The 27,040-nt window shown below is 39.4% G+C and overlaps 1 protein-coding gene across 5 annotated transcripts in view; it reads right to left on the bottom strand.

Annotated features, from left to right (window-relative positions):
- TAFA5 (TAFA chemokine like family member 5) overlaps positions 1 to 27,040 on the bottom strand; it is a 418,878-nt gene that overhangs the window by 17,583 nt on the left and 374,255 nt on the right. For 4 of the 5 annotated variants that reach the window (XM_078394396.1, XM_073000621.2, XM_078394397.1 and 1 more), the window contains one exon: positions 24,526 to 26,856. The exons of the other annotated variant lie outside the window; for it this stretch is intronic. In XM_078394396.1, the coding sequence (XP_078250522.1) occupies positions 26,685 to 26,856 (172 nt within the window). In that variant the 3' untranslated portion in view covers positions 24,526 to 26,684. Of the gene's footprint in view, positions 1 to 24,525; positions 26,857 to 27,040 lie in introns of those variants that run through there. 5 annotated transcript variants of the gene reach the window in all.

Below are 27,040 nucleotides of genomic sequence, written 5' to 3'. Positions count from 1 at the left end.
GACTTTCATGGACTGTTTATCACTAAAGCCAAAGTAACAATTATTAGACATTTCATTCTAGGAAACCTGCATAGTTATGAGAGGGGCAGTGGTTAGAGCAGCTGATACTTATTCTTTGTAGGTAAGTGTATAGAGTTAATATCATATGGGAGTCCATGGGTGTTCTATTGGGGCAAAGATCTGCTGAGATGTGCAGGGTGGACAGTCATGAAGGAAACAGAGTAATATGAGTAGTATGAAGATAATACCTCATAATGCTATAGCTTCAAACTGGTTCTCCTGTGCCCTGCCTCTATTTTTGGCCTTAAGAAAAATTAAGATCCTGGTCACTTATTTCCTTTGTCTAACCTTGACTCTCCTAAAAGAAGCTTTATTTGCCTTAGACATGTACAAACCACCTCACAAGTATAGAAGCTTCCAAAGTGATTTATAAACTCTTCTTAAAGAAGAAATTATACAATATTCAATAACCTTTTATAAGGTACAATAGTGTAAGATTTTAGTAAATTACCCTGGAAAGCATGAGTGAATTATTACATGTCTCCAAGTATATTTTATAAGTTAAGATTCTCAGGTGAGACATTACTTTGAATATCTTTGTGGTGGCAATGAAATTCAGCAGGACCTTGTTTAAGGTGCCAGTGACTAGATGAAATTATTTCCCAACAAAAGATACTTTATGCAAAAAATACAGAAGCCCTGTTGAAAACTGGGCTCTGCACAGATTCCCCAGGTGTTTAGAGGTCCAGTTTGAGGCCTCAGTCTGGATCCCCCTTCGAGCCAATTCCATTGGTGATCTTGACCTAAATCATTTTGTAAATTTGGATTGACATGTTGCTTTTGCCCTCTCACTGTCCCCCAAGAGTGGGCAGTGCTTTCCTAGAGTGATTAGGGAATATTAAAGTTTACAGATGAAGAACTGCAGCAAAGAAGAGCCATTTTAAAAAAGCAAACTCTCTAAGAACAGGGAAGGTGGGTAGCACTGGGCAGGCAGACAGCACTGCTTAACAGAAGTGGGCAATCAGGAACAGGGAATTGCATGCTAGACCCATGGCATCATCATATGTAACCAGAGGAAGGGCAGGTGGGTAAGACTGACCATGAGAAACATGATGTGAGAGGGAAGAATTATAGGTTATCGTCCAGCAGATCAGAGATGGAACTTTCCCTTTCAGCTTCATCTGGTGGATCTTGCCCCTGGCCAGCCAACTTTGGTCCAGGAGACAGTGTGGCCAAACTAGGTACTGTAACTCATTAAGCCATGCTACTTGGGGTCAAAGACTACTCTTCTCTAATCCTCATTGCAGAGAATATGTGTTTAACAAATAAACAAATGGGCAGAATTATTTAGGATCCTTCCTTTTAACTGTTTTTAGGGTTTTGTTGCAATGCTGCTCAGCTTAAGAAGTGAGAAATACCTTGCTAGGACTGCACGGCAATTACATTATGAAACCAGTCTCATCATGCATATATTTCACACCATGCCATAATCAGATTCTATTGAATGCCTAATGACAGTTTTACACATAAGACTTCTAAAAATATAATTATAAATCAAAAAGAACAATATTGCTATTAATGTTGCTATCAAGCATTCATTGAAACTGGCAGTTCTAGAGCATCATCTTTTTAAAAAATGCTAAAATTAGAATGTTCCTCCAAATGTTTACCTCTTATAGATTTATGCAGGGACACCTGTATTTTAATAGGAGTGGGAGGGAGAGAGACAAGGAGATACGAAGACAAATTCATGCATTGCCATTTAATCTCCTGACTCCTGCTACGTACAAGTGATGGCATACATGGCAAGTGTGGTGGAAGAGGTTTCAACACATATTTTGTTCCTCAGTAGGAGAGGATGAATGAAGAAACAAAATGACATGGTGAAGCGATTCATAACTGAATAGTGGTAAGATATTGCCCTGGGACCCAGAGGGTTGTCCTATCCCTTCACAGAGGGCTTCAGTCTGTCATTTTATTTTATTTTATTTGTATACCATCCATTTATCTGAGGGCACTCTGGGCATTTCACAACATAATGAAACAATAAGATAATATTACCACTAAAAATAAATTCAAAATATAAACATCATAAAATAAACTAATAAATAAACTCTTACATAATTAAACATTAAACCTTAGATAATCAAAAAGGTGGTGGGATTGATCCGGTGGCTGAACCTTTCAACAGGTTTCCATTGATAGAAATGCCTGTCTAAGCAGCCAGGTTTTTAATGATTTTTTAAAAACTGATTCTCAGGGTTCAAAAGAAAAGGCACCAGGACCCAGTCCAGAGCAAGACCACAGGAACAAGTTAGAAACAACTCCACAGCCCAAGCAGAGACCAACCAACTAAGGTTTTGAGTCCAAACAGCAGCCAAGTAGAAGGATGACACAAATCATGGTCAGACAGCCCAGTCAGGAGGAACAGTATCAAGGCAGCAGAGTCCAGGGACGCCAGGAGAGGCAAGGCAGGAACAACAAAGGAAGCAGACACAGCAGGAACCACCAGGCAAGGCCAAAGACCTTTGTTGCTGAGGCAAAGGTCTGTAGGGAAAGTCTGTTCTCATATAGCCCAGACCTCAGATTTCATAGGTGGCACTCCTGAGGAGCTGGGCAGCAGCTGCAGGGAAAGGGCCCAATCCTGCAGTCCCTAGAGCTGTTCTCCCCAGAGAGATGGGGCCGCTCCTACATGCACTAAGGTTGCATGGTTCTGGCATGGCCCCAGTCCTGACAGTTATCAGTGAGGGGGCCAGGCGGAAGGATGTTGAGACAGTGGTGCCTCGCTTAACGGGCGCCCCGTTTAATGACGAATCTGCATAGCGATGGCTTTTTTGTGATCGCTTTTGTGATTGCATTGCGATGTTGGCTATGGGGAAAAATCACTTTCCCCCCCCCAGCTGAGTGGCGGGGGCTTGGGAAGGACTGTGGGAGAGCCCTCCCCCGCGGTCCTTCCGAAGCTCCCGCCGCTCAGCTGGGGGAAAATGCCGGCTAGAACTTTGCGAGGACTGTGGGGGAGGGCTCCCCCGCAGTCCTCCCAAAGGCCCCATTTTTGCACAGCTGATCGACGGTTCCAAAATGGCTGCCCGCTGTGTTGCGTCGCTTTAGAGGCACCGAAAATGGCCGCCTCTATGGAGGATCTTCGCATAACTGTGAGTTTTCCCCCATAGGAACGCATTAAACAGGGTTTAATGCGTCCCTATGGGGTTTTTTGCCCCGTATAGCGATGAATCCAGATAGCGACGATTTATCCGGAACAGGTTATCGTCGCTATGTGGGGCACCACTGTAGTTGTTTCCAGAGTCTAGGTGTGACCCCTGAGGATACTCAATTCCTAGTCGTCTCCCTTCGGGCCTTTCTTGGGGTCAGCACCCTCAGACAACCTGCCTGAACAAGTAGGGCAGGTAGTTCTTGCTGGAAGAAGGCATTCAGCCAGGTGATTCTTCTAAAATGTAACTTTCTGAGCTTTTTCAAAATGCAGTCAAGTATTATTCACATGTCTTTAGCACTCATGAGTAGCAGGAGACACAGGAGTATCTGGACATGCATTAAGTACAGAGGCTTGAGGAAGAGCCCGTAGCCCCACAGGGGAGCACCTATACAGGTGTAGATTAACATGGTCCTTCTATGCCTGTGTGAACTACATGTCAATAATGCATATACATATGTGTTGGAATCTCACATCTCATTCTAGTCAACTCAAAATGAATACCTATTAATCAGGAAAAAGAATACACAGCTTTTATGGTTTAGGATTGATGCCTACGCTGGCATTTTCAAAGTCCCTTTTCAAGCACTCTGGATCAGCATGTGCTACAAGACCCGGGGGCTGCAGTCAAAAGGGAAGTTTCTTCCCAGAACTCGTCCATCTGAAATAGTACTTTAGGTGTACACATGGCACAGCGTGGGTCCCATCATGGAATCTCTGAAACCGCAGCTTGAATCAGCTGTGGGGGAAATGCAACCTTACTTAGAGTGGTTGTATAGACCAGATGGGTGGGATATAAATCAAAGAAATAAATAAAATAAATAAATGGTTAAGCACTTTTTTTAAAAAAAAAAACACCTTTATTTAGGGACGTAGTGATGGTAACAATTGCAGTTTTTATCATTGCTCCATGAGATTTAGTGAAATATCCTTTGATTCCTTCCCAGTTGATTTTTACAGAGCATTATTTAGAAAAAGTGACAATTTTTAGATAATTAAATTATCTGGGGGGGGGGGAAGAGGCAAAAAAAAAAAAAACTTCCAACACAGATTAAACCTATGAATTGTCAAGTGCTTAGAGATAATCAGATGACAGTTCGCAGGTTAAAATCAATGGTGTCATTTATGCTCAAAGAGACCCTGCAGTTATCATTTGCTATTCATTGACATTTGCTTGCAGGCTTTGATACCGCTGTCTGATAACCACCTATTAATTGTAGGACATCTTGGGGATTTGCCACGTGTTCTGTCATGGACTGACCTTGCCTTTGCCATTGGAAATGCAACAAAGCAAAGGTATAAGTTCACAATATTGGCATTTCCTCTGCCATGCTAGTGACAATGAGGAAAACAGCAGGGAAATAAATATTAGATATTGATTTCCTTCTCATTTCCAAATACAACATAATTAGATTCAGACTGTAAACAATGTTTGTGCAGCCTACAGTAACCGTAGGTCAAACAAGGGGTTTAACACGATCTATATGCATTTTTTTAAAAAGAGTCGAAACGAGTCGTAGCAGGGTCAGATGATGCACACCAGCAATTATATAGAAGAATTGCTTCAGGATCCCTGTCCATGCTTAAACTTCAGAACATATGTAATTAACTGCAAGAGCAACTTACCAGCTGGGTACACCTGAGGCACAGCTGCATCTAGCTTCTCTCTGCGTAGCTTCAGGGATTTCAGAAAAGATTCGTAGCCCACAGGGAAGGGAGAGAACAGCTCATTTAGGAAACTCTCCTTTATTCTCAAGGCACTTGGAGATGTACCTGACTACTACTTCTTTGATACCAGCGGTTCAGATTGTATCTACACAGTTGCATCATCTTGATATTATTTTAAAAGCTGCAGCTCCATTGTATGGAATTCTGGGATTTGCAGTTTGATGAAGTACCTTGAACTCTCTGCTACAATTCAGGTCAGGGCACTAGCACTGTCTTGCAAAGAATTCAGGATACTCTACATACTTAATCCAACCCCAGCATTCTGTAGCATGAAGCAACGAGAGTCAAAAGTAGCATCAAGCTGCTATAACCGTGTAGTCTAGAGGTTCTTATATCTGTTCTACAGGCTACTCCCTTCAAACCGTCAGACTAAAATGAAGGAATGTCACATTTTTACATGCTTCACAAGCAGAAATGGAAAAAGTTACATTTTAAACTTTTTCCCCCATGCCAGAAATCATGTTGACAGGGATGTTTGGGAGTTTTAGTCTTAAAATTAATTTTTCCAAGCTCTGGAAAAGCCTCTCCAAATGTGGTACACTAGCACCTATGGGGAAGGAAGATAATATATTTGTCCATTTGCCTGAGGAAATATTTCTATTCCCTCACTTTCTGTATTCTGATGATTGGCTCTCCATGCCACATATACTTTGGGCACTGAGTCGGTATTAAAACTGGTTAGCGTCAAGTAGATAAGCAAGGAGAATGGAATAGATGGAAGTTGTTTCTATCCAGCAAAGAATTGGCATAATAGCCTTTCCTAAGGAGACTGTGAAGTAGAGATGGGGAAAAATAAAAAATTAATTGTGATATTGCTGATTTGTTTAATATTTTTCCCTTTGTATTCATCATTCCAGAAACCCCAATGAATACAAAGGGATGAATATTTCTCCATTTTTATTTGTTCTCCATAGGCTAATAGGGATGTCAACCCTTCCCTTTCCAGCTATGGCCTTCCCACTCTGCCTATGGGCCTGCCAAACAGCTGATTGGTTGGCCCATAGGCAGACAGCCCCTCCACATCCTTCTGTACCCAAAGCCTGCCCCTCCTTACCTTGGATACCACCACCCTCATCACTGCCCATTTCAAAGATGGCGGCTGCAGCTTCCCTTAGGGCAGGCACTGGTTCGTGGTTGATCAACCTTGACAAACCATGAACCAGAATGAGCCACCATTTTGGTGGTTCATCTCCATCTCTACTTAGAAGTGTGAGGAATCTAGCACAGTTAGAGCTTACAATAAACATGTGGAACCCTAGATATTAAGTCTGTTCCTGTATACTCATTCTGCACAAAGGAGGACACTCTAATATTCTGTCTTCAGCTGCGGTGGCTCTTTTCCATTTGGAGGATGATGAATCTGGAGATGTAGAGCTGCACTACCCATTGGATTCCACCATATGAGGTAGGACTCCCCATTTCTGGTTCATTGTCCTCACTGACTTCACACTTAACTGTTCATGCAAGAAGGCAGCAAAATGGGGGATGGAGAGTGTGAGGGGATCACAATTTATGCCGTTGTGGGCAGTTGGCTCCATGACAGTCAGTGAGCAGAGTCCTCAGGCCTAGTTACAACTGGATCTGAGGCATGTGCTGCCCTGGCAGGGGTGGGAGGGCGGGAAGGGACTCAGATGAAAGTCCCCTGAGGAAACATGAGGGATGGAGTTATTTTCCAGCAAGGGACATAAAAGAGGTATTGGCGGACATTATAGGGAGATCTGGGCAAGATGAGGGATGTGATAGATTGAACTGCACAAATACCTAAAGTTACAGCCAAGAACAGAGGAATTATTTTGAGATAAGGGCATTACATTATTAGAATTTTTTTTAAAAATAACTGCTTGCTCCACCTCAGTGAGCCTAAAGGCCAACATAGGGGCATGTCCAGACAGGGGAGTTGAAGTAGTCTGGTTCATGCTTAAAAGGCTCTTATCTTCACCATGATTTATCTCTCACTTGAGCAATTCTTCCATTCATACTGATCAATGTTTTTCTCTGTGAGAAGGGTCCAGACTGTTTTTTTGGATCATGCCAGTTTGTCTTCCATTCAAATTAATGGCAATCTCCTTCCCATCCCCTTCCCTGCCTTCTCTGAGATGGCCATTCAGCAGGCTGAGTGAATTCTCTCATTTTTGTTAAATAAAGTAAGTGACATAGTTAAACAGCAATGCATCTACCTAGCATGATATACACAGTACTGTCAAGGTATCTTGTTTATCTAGAAAAGAGTTGCATCCATAGGAAAATGCATTTTAAAAAATGCCACAACCCACCAAATCTATCACAGGATTGTCACCTCAGATAACACTGTGAACTAGCCATCTGCATAGACTACAGGATGGGATAATTAGGAGGACCCCAAATTGTGCAAAAAAAAACCCACCACCCCACAAAAAAACCCTCTAGCCCTAGCACTGTGCCTAAAAGGAGTAGGACAGCATTAAAAAAGGGGCAGAATGGATCACCCTGAGTCAAAACACATGTGGATGCTATTATTTGGTTGGAGCCAAACAGCACCAAAAGAGATCCATATTTTGAGCTACATGCCTGTTTGGACGTGCTCTAAGACATTTTTTTTAAATCACATATCTGAAACCTGCCACTCTGCTTACTTTAAAATTAAATTTCCTAAATTCCTCATTTCATTTGTTTTGGACCAACACTTCAAAAAACTCACTATGAAATAGCACAAAAACAGAAATAAAATGTACATGGCTACTATCTCTGAAGTGTAAGTGTAGACAATAAGCTTTGGCAACAGAACATTTTAGGCCCTGGGGCTCTTAGAACTTAGAATATTTCTTGATGGTACCATTTTAATTTTTTTTTTTTTGAAGAGCTACAACTGTATATATCTGAGCAATAATGTAACATAGCAAACCGTTGTAAAAACTCTGAAACTCTTCTCACAGCAGTTAAATTATACAGTGGCTCTAGCCACCATATAATTATGGTTGATGAGCGGTTTCAATGTTATCTCCCCCATATAAACAAATAGTGGAGATCCCCACCCCAACCCTTTGGCAACTTGTGTTTATTGCTATTATTTGCTATCATTGCAGCTCTCCTTCTCAATCCTGCTGTCTTCTGAAAAGTTGAAACCTCTACCTGTACTTTTTACTCAATTGGCCAGTGTAAAATGGCAGTTGCCAGGTCAAATTTTGGTTTTATTGCTGTCCCCTTTCTTAGGTAGGATTAACTTTTGGTGGAATATGTGTTTCCTGGGGAAAACTTTGAATAGCACACCAACAACCCATGAAGTGGAGGATAGTTTTAAATACATAGGACTTGTCTTCCTTTGACTCAAACAGAAGTGATCAGAGGTTCTTCTGCTTTGCACCAAGAGTTCAAGACCACTGATCATTTTATTTATTTATTTATTTATTTATTTATCTATCTATCTATCTATCTATCTATCTATCTATCTATCTATCTATCTATCTATCTATCTATCTATCTATCTATCTATCTATCTATCTATCTATCTATCTATCTATCTATCTATCTATCTATCTATCTATCTATCTATCTATCTATCTATCTATCTATCTATCTATTTATTTATTTATTGCTTGTTGTTTGCCTTTTTAATATTTCTTTTCTTACCTTAAGTTGTCCAGTAAAGACAAACATTCTACCTCTGTTGTCTGTCTATTCTTACATTTCTGAAAGCAGAGAGAGGAAGAATAAAGCATAAAGCAGAAAAGATTATGGCTGAAGCTGTTCCTCAAAGAGCAAGGACGTTTCCGGCCATAGATCAACCTGAGGAAACAGAGATCTGTGGAAATTCAGTCACCTCTTGACTCAGAAAACATGCACTGAAAGGCAGGAAATCTCTGCAGCTACTAGGAACATGAATTCATATTAGTAGAAAACCTGGGTTTTGTGGGCGTTGTTTCGTTTTAAATGTATCTTGCTTTAGTGGACTTTGAAGGGATATTTATTTTCTATGATTTATTTCTTATTTATGTCTATACCCCACATTTCCCCCATAAGTGCCAAAATATGAAGGTTGTCAATCACTTTTTTAGAAAAGTAAATTGGATTAAATTGCCCCTGTTGCTTTGCAAATTTCAATCTCTTTAATAATGTAATTGATTGCCACTGCAAGAAGGTATTAAATACACATACAAACACACACACATACAAACATACACACACACACACAAACACACACGTGCATGCCACCCTTATGGCCTTAAAAAGTTACAGCTAAAAAAGATACATGTATGCATTATATCTAAGATTCCTTCTCTTCCTTTTCGTATTTCTTTTACTCAACATTTGAATACTCTGTTGTAGCTGTAAGCTGAGGATTACTTTACTTCTTCATTTATTGTCACACGTTTATGGTTTTCTAATCCAATAATTAATGATCTTTAAAAAGATAGCATTCGCCTGATTGCAGCAGAACATCCATTAGAGTTAAAACCAGGCAGGGAGTCGTTGCAAGAGGACAGGAAGCCCCCTAAGTATATTATTATAAATGGAGGCTTCCACAGACACTCTTCTAAACAGCCATTTGGGTGTCCTAAGCCTCTTAACTCATCCAAAAGAAATGAGTCCAGCCATCAATGCTTGATTAATCTGTTCTCCAGTAAATACTCACTGTTACAGTTAGCTGAAAATAAAACCTTCCATGTTAAGGTCTCTTAATTTGCTACAACAGGCATAAGAAGTTGGACTTGAAAAAAATCCCCACAAACATTTAAGTGTGGAGAGCTCCCTGTTCACTGTTCCACTCAGTCAACTGTAGACAGCATTTAGACTAAATAGAGGGTATGCCTTACCTTGAAGTATAGGGATAAAGAGCCCCACACAGATCACTGTTGCAGTGAGGCATGCTTTTTTCTCTCCAGAACCACAAGTTGAGATTCCGGAACCTGGGACAAATGGTGTCATTTCCCATCCACTTGGCCCTGAGACATGAGCCCTCACTAAAAGAAGGAGGAGGAGGAGTCCCCCCCCAAAAGAAAGTTTTTATTTTTTATTTTAAAAGAGAAAGTAAATAGATAGAAGCATTGCCGCTTGTTTTCCTAAGACATACCAGCAGATCCACCTATACATTTTGTTGCTCTCTAAATTCTGGAGCTCTGGCCAAAGCCCCAGGTTCCTCACCCTGATTAATAATAATTGCGTGCTGGTAAGTCACTTCTGACTTATGGCAACCCTTTTCAGGGTTTCTAGGTAAAGAGTACTCAGGTAGCTTACCATTCCCTGGTTCTAGAGGCATCCTGGGACTGTGCAGTTTGCCCAGGACCACACAGCTGGCTCCTGTGAGATGCACAGTGGGGAAATGAACTCCCAGTTTCTGGTTACACGGGCAGATACCAAAACTCAGTAGCTATCCAGTCAGGGGGTCACCTTGATTATAGCCCTGTTTTTCATTCAGTTCCCCTCACCTCAATAGCCAATTGGTATTCTGTAGCCCCAAAGCACATCATTTTAGCAATCCCTTTCCCTCAGAGTTGTCTGCCTGTCCTATTACCTACCTACCTACCTACCTACCTACCTACCTACCTACCTACCTACCTACCTACCTACCTACCTACCTACCTACCTACCTACCTACCTACCTACCTACCTACCTACCTATCTATCTATCTATCTATCTATCTATCTATCTATCTATCTATCTATCTATCTATCTATCTATCTATCTATCTATCTATCACTGAGCCCGCTGATACCTCCCTCTTGTGCTTTGGTGGTGCTGTTTTGCCTACATAAGTATTGACCATCCAAATACTTGAACATCCAAAACAGAGGAAATGATAAAAAGCAAGACAGGTGCAAAATGTTTAATTCTTCTGAGGTTAGAATTTCAAAGAGAAGGGTTTTTTTTCCCCAAAGCTGTGATAAAAAGAGGGGTAGCATTAAAATTCATGAATGCCACTGTAATGCAATTTTGATCTGCACAGTTTTTCAAAGATTGTTGTCAGCTTCCATTCCAGTTGAAGCCATTATTAACAGCACATATGACAGATACACTAATGAAATCGATTTGGTCATGTTACTGTTTCAATCCAAAAATGAAACCTTATTTTATTACTACATAGGTTATATAGTTCTATGAGCTAAATGCCGTCTGTCAGTGAGATAATGAATTTGGTGAGAATCTGTGGTAATTATTCGTAGTTGCCTAGGTCTTTCCCCTGCATCTCTTCCACTGTTCCAATAATTAGTTTCTAGAATAAAGACAGTACTCATGGCTTATATCATCAATGATTCCGAAAACTACAGAGTAAAATGGCTCTAATATTCCTCTGAAATATGGCATACTTATTCCGAGCATGTTAAACCATACAAACGTTCCCTCTGTTGTGCTCCCATTAAAAAGAATGTGAGGGTAGGATTCTGAGAGTGTAACCCTATACACTGCAGGACTCTTTAAACCCCCATAACATCCATGGGATTTGGGTTGTCTGACAAAGTGCATGTTTGCAAAGAGAGCAGCAACAATTTTGAGCCATGGAGGTTGACAGATGTTCTGTGATTCAGACGACATCACCGACATTTCATATCGAGCAACAGGCCAAAATCCCTGGTGATATTATAGTCCAGTCTCCCCATGCCTTTTTTGGGGGAGCATAATTCTAAATTCAATTAAGTTTTTCCAAGACATTATTTTGTCCCAGTTTAGACCCTCTACTAATGGATGGAGGTTTCTTTGCAGGTTCTTCTGCAACTTGCCCGTCTTTATCATGGAGATTGCTGTAAGCATTTTCATTTTCTGACCTTCAAAGTGATGTGGTGATTATGCTGTTCATGGGTATCAGTTAATGTTTACTCGGAACCCCAAGGAAGAAGGCAAGGGGGAGGCAATAAGAAAGACAGAGCATACTTGTAAGGCTAACAATGCCTTTGTGACAGATCCTCACAAATCCTTCAAAGAATCTTCTCTCATGAGATTATTCTGGTTGATTCATCACAAGTGGTTTTAAAGAGCCTTTGGATTTTTTGTAGTTCTTAGTACCTATCATCACTTTTGCAGTTTGTGAGTAGCTCAGTGAGACAGGTGTATCTAACTGCAGAGTTAGAGGCTGGGGAAAAGGAGTTCAGCCTTTGCAGTGGGATTTCCTCATATTAAATGTAAGTGTGTATAGCTATCAGTGTATATCATTTCAGAAATCATGATAGATTGAGACTTAGCAGTACCTTGAGCACCATTGAAATCAATGGGCAAGTCAGTCATGACTAAGCTAAATCAGATTTACAGTGGTGCCTCGCTAGATGATGATAATCCATTCCACTGAAATCGCTGTTTAGCCAATTCATTGTCTAGCGAAAAGCATTTCTCTATTGGAATGCATTGAAACCTGTTTAATGCGTTCCAATGGGAAAGAATCGTCGTCGTCTAGCGAAGATTGGCCATAGGAAAGCCACTTTGCGAACTGCCGATCAGCTGTTTAATTCGCTGTCTTGCGAAGCTTAGGTCCCGAAAACATCCGTTTTGCGAGCATGGAGGGAGCTGTCAAAATCGTTGTCTAGCGAAAATTGGTTTGCGAAGCAGGGACCAACCATTGTCCAGCGAAATTCCCCCATAGGAATTATTGTTTTGTGACTCGCTATAGCGATCACAAAAAGTCAATGTCTAGCAAAAATGTCTGCAGACTCAGCCTTTTGAGTTTTATCATAAAATGTGACAAAGCAGGATCTGACATAAACTCTGTCAATTAATGTTCCGTTTTGACACTACCCAAAACTGGTGCTAAGAAAACTGGCTTGGTTTATTCTACCATCATGCAAGGCTGCATGCCATGTCCTCATGACATGCAGCCTTTCTTTTGCAAGAGAAAAGCAGGGAGGTGGTGGTGGAGGAGAGCATTTTGGAAGGCTCTAGAGATAATGGTAAATGTCTCAAGTTTCCAAGCTGTTTCCAAAACTTGTCTCATAGAATAGGCACGGGGGGGGATAAAATCAGGTTTCTCTCAAGGGAGTCTTGTCCCAGGGTTCATTTGGTTTTCCTGAAGTAAAAATACTCTGGAGGAGGAAACTCCACATTTTAATTTTAGAGTTTTTCCTCAAACTCAATGAGGAAACTTTTGCATTTTTTCTACCTTTGGTAAAATAGAATAACATGTTTTCTCACAAGCACAAATTACCCCATTAAACTGTCAAAGAAAGAAAATGAGGTGGAGTATGGAGATGTGCACTCACATGGAACAATCGTTATCTGTGGGTAAGTAGAAACAAAGCAGTTCTCAGCACTATGAGGGGACTGAACTCTGGATTGCCACTTACATCAATGTCTGGCAGACTCAGCATTTGGCTTCACAGCAACCTATGTTACAAATAACTCTTAAGATTCATTCACAGCATCTTTTCCAAGTGCAGGAACATTTCTGAAAGTTCAGTCCAGAAACCCACTGAGTATGGGAAGATTGGGAGGGAAGTCATGCTCATGTGTTGAATTAATCAAACATTAACATTGCATTCTAGTGAAGGTCCTAAAAGAAGACACAGCTTTATGATTAGAATGGATAATGTGAATTGGCCTGTGGCACCTTCTTTTTGCCAAAGTTGCGAGGACTAAAAACTTATTTGAGTTTCCAATGAAAATGATATGACAACAGTCTACCCATTTTATAATGCACAGTCCAGAAATTATGTTTGATGGTCATTGGAAATATGGAGGGATCCAAATCAGTTTGTGACCAGATCTAAACTCAATGTCTCCCATAACATGGCTCATTTTTCCCCTTCTGTGTGATAATAAATAAATGAGTACTAAATCTGTATATATTTCTAAGCTTTTTTAAAAATTGCACACTTTTGTTTTTTTAAAAAAAACCAAACAAACCTACAAGCGGCTTTTAGACAAAAAAATTGTATTTTGTGCAAAATTATATTTTGTGCAGATATCTTCTTTTTGCATAATAAATTTGCACAAGATGCAAGGTTTTTAATGCAAAAAAAGTTCTCTTTTGCTAATTTAGTTGTGGATCAGGCAGGCAGGGAGGAAGGAAGGAAGAGCATAGTATGTATTTTCCTTCTTACTCCGAAGTGAAAATGTTTAATGCCTAAACATTTGTTGTTGTGCTCTTCTCTTCCTCTTCTTTTAAAATAAAGATTTTGTTTTGTTTATTTTTGCTCTATTACTTTAAACAAATATATTCTACCTTGACAGAATGATCACAGTGGTAATTTTAAGGTTCCACTAGAATTAGATGACAAAAATAATCCTAATGTACAAAAACCAGGATGCATCTTCATAATGTAACAGGAAAACCCATAATATCTCTTTAAAAATGTTAAAGCCTTCAGAAAGTAATTTAATGCCCATCATTGAATTAATATTATTACCAAACATCAGTAGCCTCAAAATATTATGTGCTGAACCTTTTGCTCAGTTGATCCATGGAATTTAAATATGGTCACTGTCAAGGATCTATTTTATGGATAAATTTCCATTCAAAGTTTTTAAGATATATTCTATGAAATGTCTAACATCATTGACATTCCTGAGCTCCTGAGCAGAACCATTAAAGGAGATATTACAGCATTTAGACAGGCTTTCTTAGAGTTTTGTCAATTGATAGAACCTTCCCTTTCACCAACAGTTGCTCACATTGCTTGCTTTTGCTCGCTGTACCCAAAATAACAAGATGAGACACAGTAACATGGATTAAAACTAGGGCCACAACTTTATTAACTATTTAAATTTTAACTACCCCCCTTTTTTACAAGGGGACCAGCCGTAATGCTAACATGTCTCAAACCCTCTTCATTCTTGACCAGCCGGTCCAGACCTTTGCCCCTGGAAGTTTTTACCTCAAAAGTACCACCCCAGTACTCCGGTTGGATGACTGAGAGGGTGCTGGACATTTCAACAGCACCGTCTCTGCCATCCACCTGGAGTACCCAGGTCTCTAGACTCCAAGTGCCCAGAGTCCCCTGGAGTCTCCCTGTTTTCTCTTCCCTCAGTCAAATCATTGTAAATGCAATTCTGAGAGGAGGAATCTCTTGCACCCTCTGGATGCCCACCCTGGCACTTACCTGAACCCGAATTATGCAGTGGATAAAGTGGATAGAGGGAAGCTCTTTTTTCTCACACACAATACCAGAACCAAGAGAAATCCACTCAAATTGAGTGTTGGGAGAGTGGGAACAGACAAAAGAAAATATATATTTACCCAGCATGTTGTTAGTCTCTGGAACTCCTTGCCACAGGATGTGGTGATGGCACCTGGCCTAGATGCCTTTAAAGGGGGATTGCACAGATTCCTGGAGGAAAAGTCCATTGCAGGAAGGAAGATACCTCCAAATGCCAGATGCAGTGGAGGGGTATCAGGAGACAGGTATCAAGTTATCTTGTGTGCTTCCAGAAGCATCTGGTGGGGCCACTGTAAGATACAGGAAGCTGGACTAGATGGGCCCTTGGCCTGATCCAGCAGGATTCTTTTTATGTTCTTGTGTTTTTTTGTTTTGTTTTTTTGCTTGAATGACTGGCTCCATAAAAAAGAGGTGCCTGGATTATCTGTCTGCTTTCTGAGAAGTTTTCAGATGTAAATAGGAGTCCATGTTAAGTTAAAGAAATTTATTTGAAAGAACAGTTTCAACAGGGGAAAAAAAGGATAAGGCATTATATGAATTAAAGGTTCAACATTCACAACAACAAAGGATAAAAGACTTAAAGGATGAAGTAGGTACTTATGAGAACTGAGAAGATACCCTGAACTGAAGGCAACACACTGAGTTTTCCTGGTTTGTGTTTTTTTAATCATTTGCCATCAAGTCAATTCTGACTCATCACAACCTTTTTCAGGGTTTTCCAAGTAGATAGTACAGTATTTGGAAGTCATGTACCCTTCCCTTCTACTGGGGCTATAATGGGACATGCAGCTTTCCCAAGGCCACATAGGCTGGCTCTTTTCTGCGGAGGCACAGTGGGGAATCAAACTCTCAACCTATGGCTTGGCAGCCAGATACCTAAACCACCAAGCTACCCATGATTTTTATATTCCTTTAATGTCTTCCTGTATGAACAAATGGGCCTCAACTTTAATTATAGGATATTTAATTATCCTACTATGCAGATAATGGTTGGCCCTTTTTGCTATCTGAGCCTACCTGTTAAAAGCAAGCTACATGCTTATTTATCCCTTAGAGAAGTTATGGAATATGCTTGAACTGACAGTTAGAATCATATTATCTGTGGCTTACCACTGTGTCTCCTAGAGGCTACTCTGCAGGGCATATTGTTTGAGGTTAGTCTAGGGATTTGCACTCTCAAACTTCCTTTTTAAAATATATTTTTGGAATGGAGACACCACAGTTTAAAATATTTTGTGCTCAAATGAAACTTTAGATGGGATGTTATACTCAGGCGTCTTTCAATAAGGTTGTCACAAGTTTGAGAAGCCAACCTCAAGATGATACTATTTTGGGCTGTCCGCTGGTGATTTGGGTCTTTGTAAGCAGCATTCCAAAGTTCTGTCGAGCTATTTGCGTACTTAGATGAACCTTGTAAACACAATTTCACAAAATGAGTTTTTTCTTCTTCAGTTACAACAGACAAAATGAGAAATTATAACAATAATTTCTGTACCCAAGTCCTAGGCAACAGCACCAATACAGAATTTGCTTGTAGAACTGCAAAGTTCAAGTGTCCCTTTGAATTCAAATTCAGACAAAAATTCAAGACATTTTCCTCAATTAGGCTGGGTATCCAATATATAGAAGAATCAGCTCCATATGTGCAGTTTTGAAAACCCTAAAATAAAATGTCAATTTGATTGCATGCAATTCATGAATTCACTAGGTGGATTCACACCTCCAACACAAACATACAGAAATTATACCTAAACTAAGTTGGCAAGGGCCTCAGTAGTCCAAGTGGCAACAGCAGCTCTGACATCTTCAACTCTCCCACTCTTTTTGATTTAAATTTCTTACTCACAGTCCTTCTCTTTCTTAGTCCCACTCTTTTGGGCTGAACCAATATTTCATAGGGGTTATATGTACACCCCCTATTTCTTTATTCATGAGAATATATTCTGTACTTGACCTGAGGATTCATTAACAACAACTTCCTGGTTCCGCTGAGATGGGAAACCATAGTTTACTAGCAGAAAAAGAAAGTTTCTAATGTCCTCCCCCTGGATACATGGGAAAAGATAGGAGGGGCAGTATATAAACCCGGGGATTGATTTGCTGTCTGTATTTCATGACAAACCACAGATTACTGTGATCCCACACCTGGCCACTGTCTTCCTGTTCCATTGATTCTAACACTAAGATAAGCACCAGCTGTGGACATGCACTGCCACAATTCTATCGAAAAGACGTCTAAGGAAAATAATGCTATGCAATTTAAATAAGCAAGTGGTAGCAATCCTAGGAACTTCAGCAAGCAACACATGGGTTTGTACAATTTACTAGGATTTGTCTTTGCTGCATAAATTGCTGAATAGAAGCAGCAATTTATGAAATGCCTTATGCTCCACTTGAGGAAAGAAAATCAGAATAGGAATCTCATATATAAATAAATAGACAGATAAATAAATACATAAATAGGTCACACAAAGGCTTTAATACCCATTATTTTTCCTTTGCTATTCTTTTCATCAGCATATTACTGTACAAGCCATCAGTGAAATATGAAACAGAACATGCATGAGGCAGTCATAGACTGAATGCATATTTTAAATGTTCTGTGAATCCAGAGGCAAGGGATTCCCAGTGTGGTGTAGTGGATAGAGTGATGGACTAGAACTCTGGAGAAGAGGATTCAAATCCCCAGTTGGCCATGGGAACTCACTGGTGTGTGTGTGTGTGGAACTGGTAAAACCACTCCTTAAATATCTCAATGTGAAAGCCCTGTTAGGGTTGCTGTAAGTCAGTTCTGACTTTTTGGCACACAATACAGACAGACAAACAGACAGACAAGCGATACATTATTTCCCATGAAAACAGAGAATGTGCCAGAAAGCTGCATGACCAGAAAGCACAGGAAAGCACAAAGCAAGGACAAGCTTTGTGAGCATTCCTCAACATAGCAGAAGAAGTTTCTTGGGCTTACATATCTGAGGGTTCATTAATTAAAATTTAGCTTAAAACCTTGTGTAAGTTTATATCATTCCGACCCATCAGCATATGACAAATGGGAATGTATACATTTCTGCCCTGTGGCTTCTGTGACATAGGCAGCCACTATCTCTCTTGAGAGGGCTGAGAAGGTGCACAAATAATTTGTGTCACTGCTTTTCCAGTAAGTACAAAATGCTGAAAAATCAGATATTTAATAGGGGTTTTAAGTCTACACATTTCAAGCTTGCTTGGCTTATATGGCAAACATATAGATAACACATGCCAGGTTGTACGGGTTTATTGAAAGTGAAAGAATGCTGAACAAAGAAAGAATATGTCAGTAAGCATTTCAAAATGTAGACAGGGCGATCAATCATTCCAATCAATCTCATCCAAAGCTGGTAAAATTCCTTTTTTCACAAGACAGATTTTCGTTGCACACCTTTACTTAATTCAACAATCTAACCTTTCTTGGGAGAGAAGAAAAGGTTAATTCAGTGGTAGAATATTAAACTCAGTCACTTCTTGGGATATTAGTCTCTTGTTGACAGAGATTTAAAGATAGAAAGGAGAAAATGCCAGAAAAACACTTCAGGAAATAGATAGATACTATTATTGAGGCGGATGAATAGTAACATGTATGTACATCTAGATCCTAAGCTTGGTTTGCTAAATCTGGAATGTCATCAATTTAGCCTTTTGGCCACTAGTTTTCTTGGGCAACCAGAAGTCCATCATTTGTTGCAAAGGGTAATCAGAGTCCCAATAGGATGACAATACTGCAAAGGTCCAAACAAAAGAGAGAACACAAACAACAACTTTCAACAGGCAAAACACAAAAAGAACCAATCTCTGGACTGTTCATGTAGCCAGAAGATGGAACAAATGCATTTGTCCAATGATAGGTCTGTTTCTGGTTCTCACAAAGAGGAACTAAACAACTGGTTGCCTAGTTTCTCTTCAGGAGATGTATGAATTATATATAAGGTAAAGGTAAAGATTCCCCTTGACAATTTTTGTCCAGTCGTCTTCGACTCTAGGGGGCGGTGCTGATCCCCGTTTCCAAGCCATAGAGCCAGCATTTGTCCGAAGACAATCTTCCGTGGTCACATGGCCAGTGCGACTTAGACACGGAACGCTGTTACCTTCCCACCGAGGTGGTCCCTATTGATCTACTTGCATTTGCATGCTTTCGAACCGCTAGGTTGGCGGGAGCTGGGACAAGCGACAGGCCCTCACTCCATCGCGTGGATTCGATCTTACGACTGCTGGTCTTCTGACCCTGCAGCACAGGCTTCTGCGGTTTAGCCTGCAGCACCACCACATCCCTTTTATGAATTATATATAGGTATGGCAAATAGTTGTGCTAGGGCACAAGTTGTTTCTGTTGCTAATATACATAATACATATTAGCAACAGAAACAACTTGTGCCCTAGCACAACTATTTGCCATACCTATATATAATTCATAAAAGGGACGTTGTGGCGCTGCGGGCTAAACCGCAGAAGTCTGTGCTGCAGGGTCAGAAGACCAGCAGTCGTAAGATCGAATCCATGCGATGGAGTGAGGGCCTGTCGCTTGTCCCAGCTCCCGCCAACCTAGCGGTTCGAAAGCATGCAAATGCAAGTAGATCAATAGGGACCACCTCGGTGGGAAGGTAACAGCATTCCGTGTCTAAGTCGCACTGGCCATGTGACCACGGAAGATTGTCTTCGGACAAACGCTGGCTCTATACATAATACATTTGCAAGCTGGCATTGATCAAGTTTTATATTGAATATTTATTAGATAATCCAGGTCAAATTGTTATCGTAGGCTGTGACTATGTGATCAAGTACTCAGGGATTTGCTCTGGCTATAGTATAGGTCAAGTCAAAGTATTTACAGTATGTATTTATTTTTTAATCACACAACATAAAGGTTAATTTGAATCAGTTCAGCCCTTTTTGCTCCCAAAATGGCATTTTTCTCTCTGCTATCAGGGGCTTCTACTTTTTAAAGATGGACTGATTCAGCGGGACTTTTCCTATGAAATCAGTTGATTCTTTATTGGAAAGACAGAGGAATATTGTATTTGCGAAGGCTTTCACAGCCGGGATCTAATGGTTGTTGTGGGTTTTTCGGGCTCTTTGGCCGTGTTCTGAAGGTTGTTCTTCCTAATGTTTCGCGAGTCTCTGTGGCCGGCATCTTCAGAGAACAGTCCTCTGAAGATGCCAGCCACAGAGACTGGCAAAACGTTAGGAAGAACAACCTTCAGAACATGGCCAAAGAGCCCGAAAAACCCACAACAACCACAGGGGAATATTCTGTGGTTGGTGTTTTGGTGACACAGGCAAATGGGGCATGATGTTCAGGACTGTGGCAAAAATGTTCTTTCCTCCCATTTGTCTTCCATTTTTGTTTTTTAACTTATATTTTTGTTTTTTTAACTTATATGTAATTAGCATTAGACCACCTTATCACTAATGTTGATATCCTAGTTTAGAGCTAGATCAAGTCTGGATGAGATTTTTTTTGAACAAAACAGAAACAGATGCAGTAAAAGACATTCCTGTGATAGGTGGTATTTATGTACACATTTAGAGGAACTTTGGGATGCTGCCACCTTTTTGGGACACTGCAGCCAAAGTGGCTTGACAGCAAACCATAAAAAGATTGGCAGAGGCAGGACCAGAGGAAAGAAAGGTGTGTGAGAGGTGCAATACAAATCACATCACATTGAGTGTGAACACTGAACTCTCAATTAAATCTGCAGCCCCTGTGTGATCACTGATCATGAAGTCAGTTGTTATACAGGCTGGGAATTAAATGACAGCTCGAAAGCTGGAGCAGTTTGGCTTGCCAGTGTAGTCGCAGCCTTATTCACTCCTTAAAGTAGTTTGACAGTTGTGCTGATGCTTTTTTCCCTCTTGCACACCAAACAGGCTAACTGACTGATTTGTGAGGGCTTCACCATGCTTTGTGTGGCGCCACCATGTTTTCTCTGGAAAAAAAAAATCATGCACATCAAATTTTTATAAAGGCTTGTTCTGTATGTTGGATTCACTTGCTACACCGTTTTTCATAACATTTACAAAACTACAATAAATATGGCACTTGTAAAGTGATTTGATTAACAACATTACAGATGACAAACAAACACAACTGTACTATGTGTTAGGAATCCATTTGTTTCTACAAATATCGAATCTATCCTTTCCTCCAGCAGGGAGAGAAGCTCATGAAACCTTTGCAGCTCTTGAAAATATATCTGATTTTAGAAGGGGACATATAAAAATGGACAAGGTGAATATCATAATCTGGAGTTTGCAAATGGGTATGCGATCCAGGTATGCTTTTGAGATTCCTGGGACTAAATTTAGTTTTATTGTTGCATATGGCAAACAAATGTGGATTTTTTTCCCCATTTGAAATGTACGCAATGCCCCTTAATGCCTAGCTGAGCTTTTGTCTAAGTCTTTGATAATAAGACATTGGCTGAGAACTGACCCTTGCCTAAACAAAGCTAGTAATTGGCTTGCTCACCTAATCAGTAAATCTCATTCTGGCGAACAAAAATAATTGAAACAGAAACTTTGTATGTTAACTAGGTGACAGCTTTCTAAAGTTCAAGTTTATTGTATTGGCTAAAAGCCACCACAATTGTTTAAAAAACAAATATGATCAAGTAAAATCATGATGACAGCTTTCTATTATGACAATTGTATAATGCTTAATGAATCCTATAAAATTTGTTGTTATGTGCTGTTGAATTGGAACTGACTTATGGTGAACCTAATAGGTCTTTCATGGTAAGTGAGATATTTAAGAGTGGCTTTACTAGTTACATACTACTCCCTGTGAGTTTCCAGAGCTGGATGGGGATTGAAACTCAGACCTCCTAAATCCTAGTTCATCGCTCTATCCACTACACCAGATTGGCTATCATAAAATATATTGCTAATAATTTATTTCACTATTGCTATGAACAGCCAGAAGCTTTAACAAGGAAAGAAACAAGCTATGCATGATACTACATTTACACAGTACTTGTCTCTTTCTCTTTTCCTCTTCTGTGTTTAATGAAACAGTAATGTTTGAGTGATGTGGTTTGCACAAGAAACAAAAGAAAAATCTTGAGTGAGCCATGCATTTTTTGACCACAGTCAGAATTGCAGTATATTGAGGTTCTGGCTACGGCCATTAGTAATTTCACAGCAATCCTATCCCTAACCCTTAAATAAAAGTCAGTTTCCCCTCAGTGGGGCCAACCAGAGCATATTACGTCTGCTTTGTTACATCCTATGTTTGCTCCCCACCCCTGAAAATGGCATGATATGTATTCTTGTTTCAGTACACGCACACTGAATTGGACAACAAAATACTACAATCACAGCCTTATTGGTTTTGTGTGTGTGTGAGTGTCATTTTGTTTGATTTGTTTGTTACATGGCAAATAGCTGACATTGTTTACCAGCTGACAATGGCACAGAATGCCTACATTTTAGGTGTAATACTGCTATGACAGACAACTCTAAGGATGTTCCATCTTGTGCAGGAGGGTTAAACATGTATAGGCATGATATAAAATTGGAGACATTATATGAAAAGGCTGTGTCAGGACATGAATTATTTTAAAAATGATTCTAATATTTTAACTTGTTTAGAATTTGGTCTTGAAAGGAGTTTTGAACACATCCTACTGGATGCAGTTGAAACACCATGCTGCACCTTAGAAGAACCTTGGTCTTATTTAGCAAAGCAGTTTGGGTTTCTCAATATTTCCATGACAAGAGTGCTAGACTGTCTTGCTTCCATGTATATTATAATAATGATATGATTTCTTCATCCGTGGTTTTTCACATATAGCCTTTCCAACAGCATCAGGACAATTTACCAACCAGAAAAAGGCGACTATGCTCATCTGTTCGTTTTTTATAGTATTTGCCTTTGACAATATTAACAGGAGAGGGTATTTATTTCCTCTCTACATTCAAGCACAGATTTTTGCTTCAGAAACACATCCCTTTCAAATAACCTTACTTTTTATAAAAATGCCAGCACTACAGAGAAACACATTTCAATTTATGTAACAAGCAAATACTGGATGCTCATTCAGAACTGTACATTTTGGAAAGACAGTTTGGAAGGAAGCTGCCTTTGGAATTTGCCCGAGGCTGCTGTCAAAGAAAACTAGGCTGAAATTCATTTCTAATTAGAGTGCATTGGAGTGGTTATTGTGGATTTTCTTTTCTTTTCTTTGGAATCCAGACAATGCAGGAAGAACCATATATGTCTAATGCAATTCTTAGAATAGAGGCAAGATTTACTCTACCCACAAACAGTTGGGAAATGTTTCAATGACACGATTTAGAAAGCAATTAAAGGAAAGGAGGACCTCGTGGTATCAAAGCAAACCTCTGCATACATCAAGAAATAAATTCAGCAAAAACCAAGGTAGCATTATAGAACTAATCCTGAGTTCAGTGGGTAAGGTAAAACAAAAGTATATAACAGCTTTATTAGGCATGTATAATTCAGAAGTTGTCCCCCCTTTTTTTCCATTTGGTTTTACCCTCAACAGGAAAAAAGAAGCTACAGATTTGAAATATTTTTAAAAAAGTTTTGTAATATGTAACTGAAAAGTTTTCAAATAACTAAATGTTTTTTAAAAAAAAACCCAAGGATAGAAACCACAGTTTAGTACAATGACCTTGTGGAGGGAAATCCTGGAATTTCACAAAGCTCATGGAAACCAGTTTCTTAAAACTCTGAACAATTAGGTACATGATGCCCCAGATTTTTATTTATTTATTTATTTATTTGATTTATATCCCGCCCATCTGGTCTGGTCGACCACTCTTTTTCTCCCTCCCAGTGGAAAGGGCTTTGATGGCTTCTGTGGCTTCAGATGGAGTGGGGGGGGGGAGGAGGAGAAGTGTCTGGTAAATCTCTTTAATTTAAGTCATCCTAGAATCCAAGATAATCACTAGCTGAAATCCTGTTGCTTAGAATTTGCGTCTATAGTAGGTCCACTGCATCAATGGAATTTACAAAGGTGACTCAATTCCTCACTGATTCAATGGTCCTACTCTAGTTGTAACTTCCTACTGTAATCAACAGGATTTCAGCAACTGGTTAGCTCCAGACTTAGTCAAGCATAGAGTAGTCTCACTGAAATCCATGAAACAAGTAAGTAATGATAAACTGAAGCTCCATTTGTTTTAAAGGCTTTACTCTAACTATGATTAAGTCCAGATCCAACCCCAAAGCAAAGTACACATAACTGTTAGCTTGATTAGGATAAACCCAGATAATCATCTTACATTGCAAAAAAGTGGATGTCATTTCACATTGCTGAAATGTTCTTGGCTTTTGAAAGCCATGTAAAGCAGGTGGTTGCACCTTTAACCTCAATTATGACACAGAAATAGTCCTTAGCATGCAGTCAGTTTGTAAATATGCAATGTTCAGTCATTCTCTCCACAGAACCCTTCTTTCCTCATTCCCTCCCTCCTTCCAAAAAACAAAGCAAAAAACGAAACAGTTGTCTCATGTCATGAGTAGTGAGCAAGTCTTGCTTATAAAAGGATTTTATTTTTTTTCATAATTTAGCTGAACCAACACAAAACTGAATACTGTAAAGCAACAAAAATGTTGAAACATTTTAATTTTTGTTCAGTATTTACTAAATAAGGCTACTACACTCCCTTTGAAAAATAAATCTGTAACAGAAGAGAAACTCAGTGGAGTGAGGGATTTGGCTCTCCAATTCTTATAATACAGGTGAAGTATCTACCATCACTTATTGCATGACATTTTAAATCAGACATGGGTCATTTATAGTGCAGTCAGTTCATAATACTCTTCAGGTGGCTGGGCATTAATTGCTACTTGGACACTGATCAAAACCCTTATGATGAAATAAGACAATCTAAGCAAATATTTTATTCATAGACACTGTCACCTATAATTCATGGTTTCCTCAACCTGTGTATTAAAATAATCCTGAAATCAGGAGAGATCTTGTACAAATGAACTTCTTTTTCATACCTCTCATCTATGGTTGCTTTTACAATCCCTATATATTTTTTCTTTAGTAGCATAGAACTAGCATAATATTTAAAGTTAATTGGAGTATTTAGGTAGTATACTACAGTGGACATGGGGAGGGGAGTTTAATATCAGCAAATATTTGTGGGGAAGGAGAAAATTCCATTTCTTGACTTCATTATATCTCTGTGAGCCAGACTTGTAGATGAGAGGGGTACCACTTCTGGAGGTTTTGTTCTAATTTTTTTCCTTTTCTTGTTTCTTAAATATCACTCTTATGTAACTTTTCACTACTCTATAATATTGAACAAGAGGGCTTTTTAAAGTATGAGGTAAAAAACCCAAACCAACCCATTTTAATTAAGCTGACCTTTGTTATCAAATTCGAAAGGACAGGAGAGAGAGGAAAAAAAACATAACTCAGTATGGAAAGCAAGTGACTAAAATATTGTACACTGTTTTACTGGTATATAAAAGACCACCATCCCTCAAAGAAAAAGGGGGTAAAAAAAGCAAAATAGAGGGAAAGAAGAGAGAGAGAAACAGAAAGCCTTCCAACAGTGCAATGGTTGAATGCATTTATGTAATATAAACAACATTGTTCTTTGCTTTTTCTACAGAGTCCTCTCTGGCCATGCTTTACATCCAGAATGTCCCAATGGAAGAAAGCAAACTACACCAGTAACTTCAGAGACAACTGAAGTAATATAAACACAACTTAACTCTGAACCATTTTTGTCATGACTGTCAGAGTTACCACGTTAATTGTTAAATAGGATTTTCTACAAATATACAACATATAAAAACTGTTAAATATATAACTTTAGGCTTTTCAAAATACATTTAATGATCTCTTTCAAACAAGTGTTACTCCCCCCCTCGGATCTGCTTTCTGGTGCTAAATGGTGTTTCAGATGAGACATAGGCCACAGATGACCGAACATGCTCTTTGCAAATACTGTATTATCCAACTTTTAACGATCAAAAGAAATGGAACCATAGAAGAGGCATGTTGAACTGGTTAAACTCAAAATGATTTTAGTACGAGAAGTCAATCTAAGCACAGAAGAATAAAGGTGGTGCGTAGACAGTCTATGTTGTTTTTAATCCAAGTTCTGTTTTCTTGTTGAAGAACGGCCATTTTCTCTCCTTGTTCCCTTGTGTTTCTTATTGTACTTTTTTCCAAGAGCTGTTCCAGCTTTTTCTGCAATGTTTCATGAAGACATTTGCTGGACAGCAACACTGCAGCACAAGGCAAGTCAAAGTCGTGCCGGGTAGTCCCCATAATGCTGAAACCCCCCATTTCTTTTAACAGTAACATTGTGTCCACTTCAAAATAAATTTTGCTCTTTGGTCTATTGTATATACGGAAACTTAAGAAAATAAAGCAATTCAGGCAGTCTAGGGCACAAGAAGAAATTGTCTTCCGCACCTTATTGTCCTCCCATAGACAAAACAGTCTTCTCTAAGGCGGATTGGGATGAGAACACTCCAGTGTAGTTGATTTTTCAGATTAAAACATCACCACAGATCAAGTCCAGCAGTGACTTGTAACGCAGATGAGACGTTGACTGTGAATTGGTGTTTTGTTTTGTTGTTTTTGTATTGCTAATGCCCAAGCATTTCTCTTACAACTCTATTCCTTAGTCCAATGCTCTTTAGTATGATGGAACAGACTTTAGCTCATAATGTAGAATTATGCTGTCTTTGATGAAATACAGAGAAAGAGACAGTTGAACCGATGACATGTAATGGATGATGATCCACAGCAGTGAAAACTTGATTAGGGAATGTAGCCCACAAAGAGCCTAAAAACTCCCACAAGGCTTCTCTGTTGTTCCATTTGTCAGGAGACCTGTAAGACAACAGGAACAAATGAGTTAGCATCTGAATTTTAAAATTTATCAGAGAATTCTTCAGTATATTTACCAAGCTCACAGTTATCACTTCCAAAAATATTAGAAAAGCCTTCCTCTGGCCATGAATATGTTGCAAAAGTCCCATATGCATTGGTTTTGGAAAAAACATAATATGGTTTT

The sequence above is a fragment of the Pogona vitticeps genome, chromosome 5 (assembly GCF_051106095.1).
Source record: "Pogona vitticeps strain Pit_001003342236 chromosome 5, PviZW2.1, whole genome shotgun sequence".
NCBI classification, from domain to species: Eukaryota; Metazoa; Chordata; class Lepidosauria; order Squamata; family Agamidae; genus Pogona; species Pogona vitticeps.
Note: the sequence above shows the minus strand (reverse complement) of the source record. Positions and strands in the feature narration are given on the sequence as shown.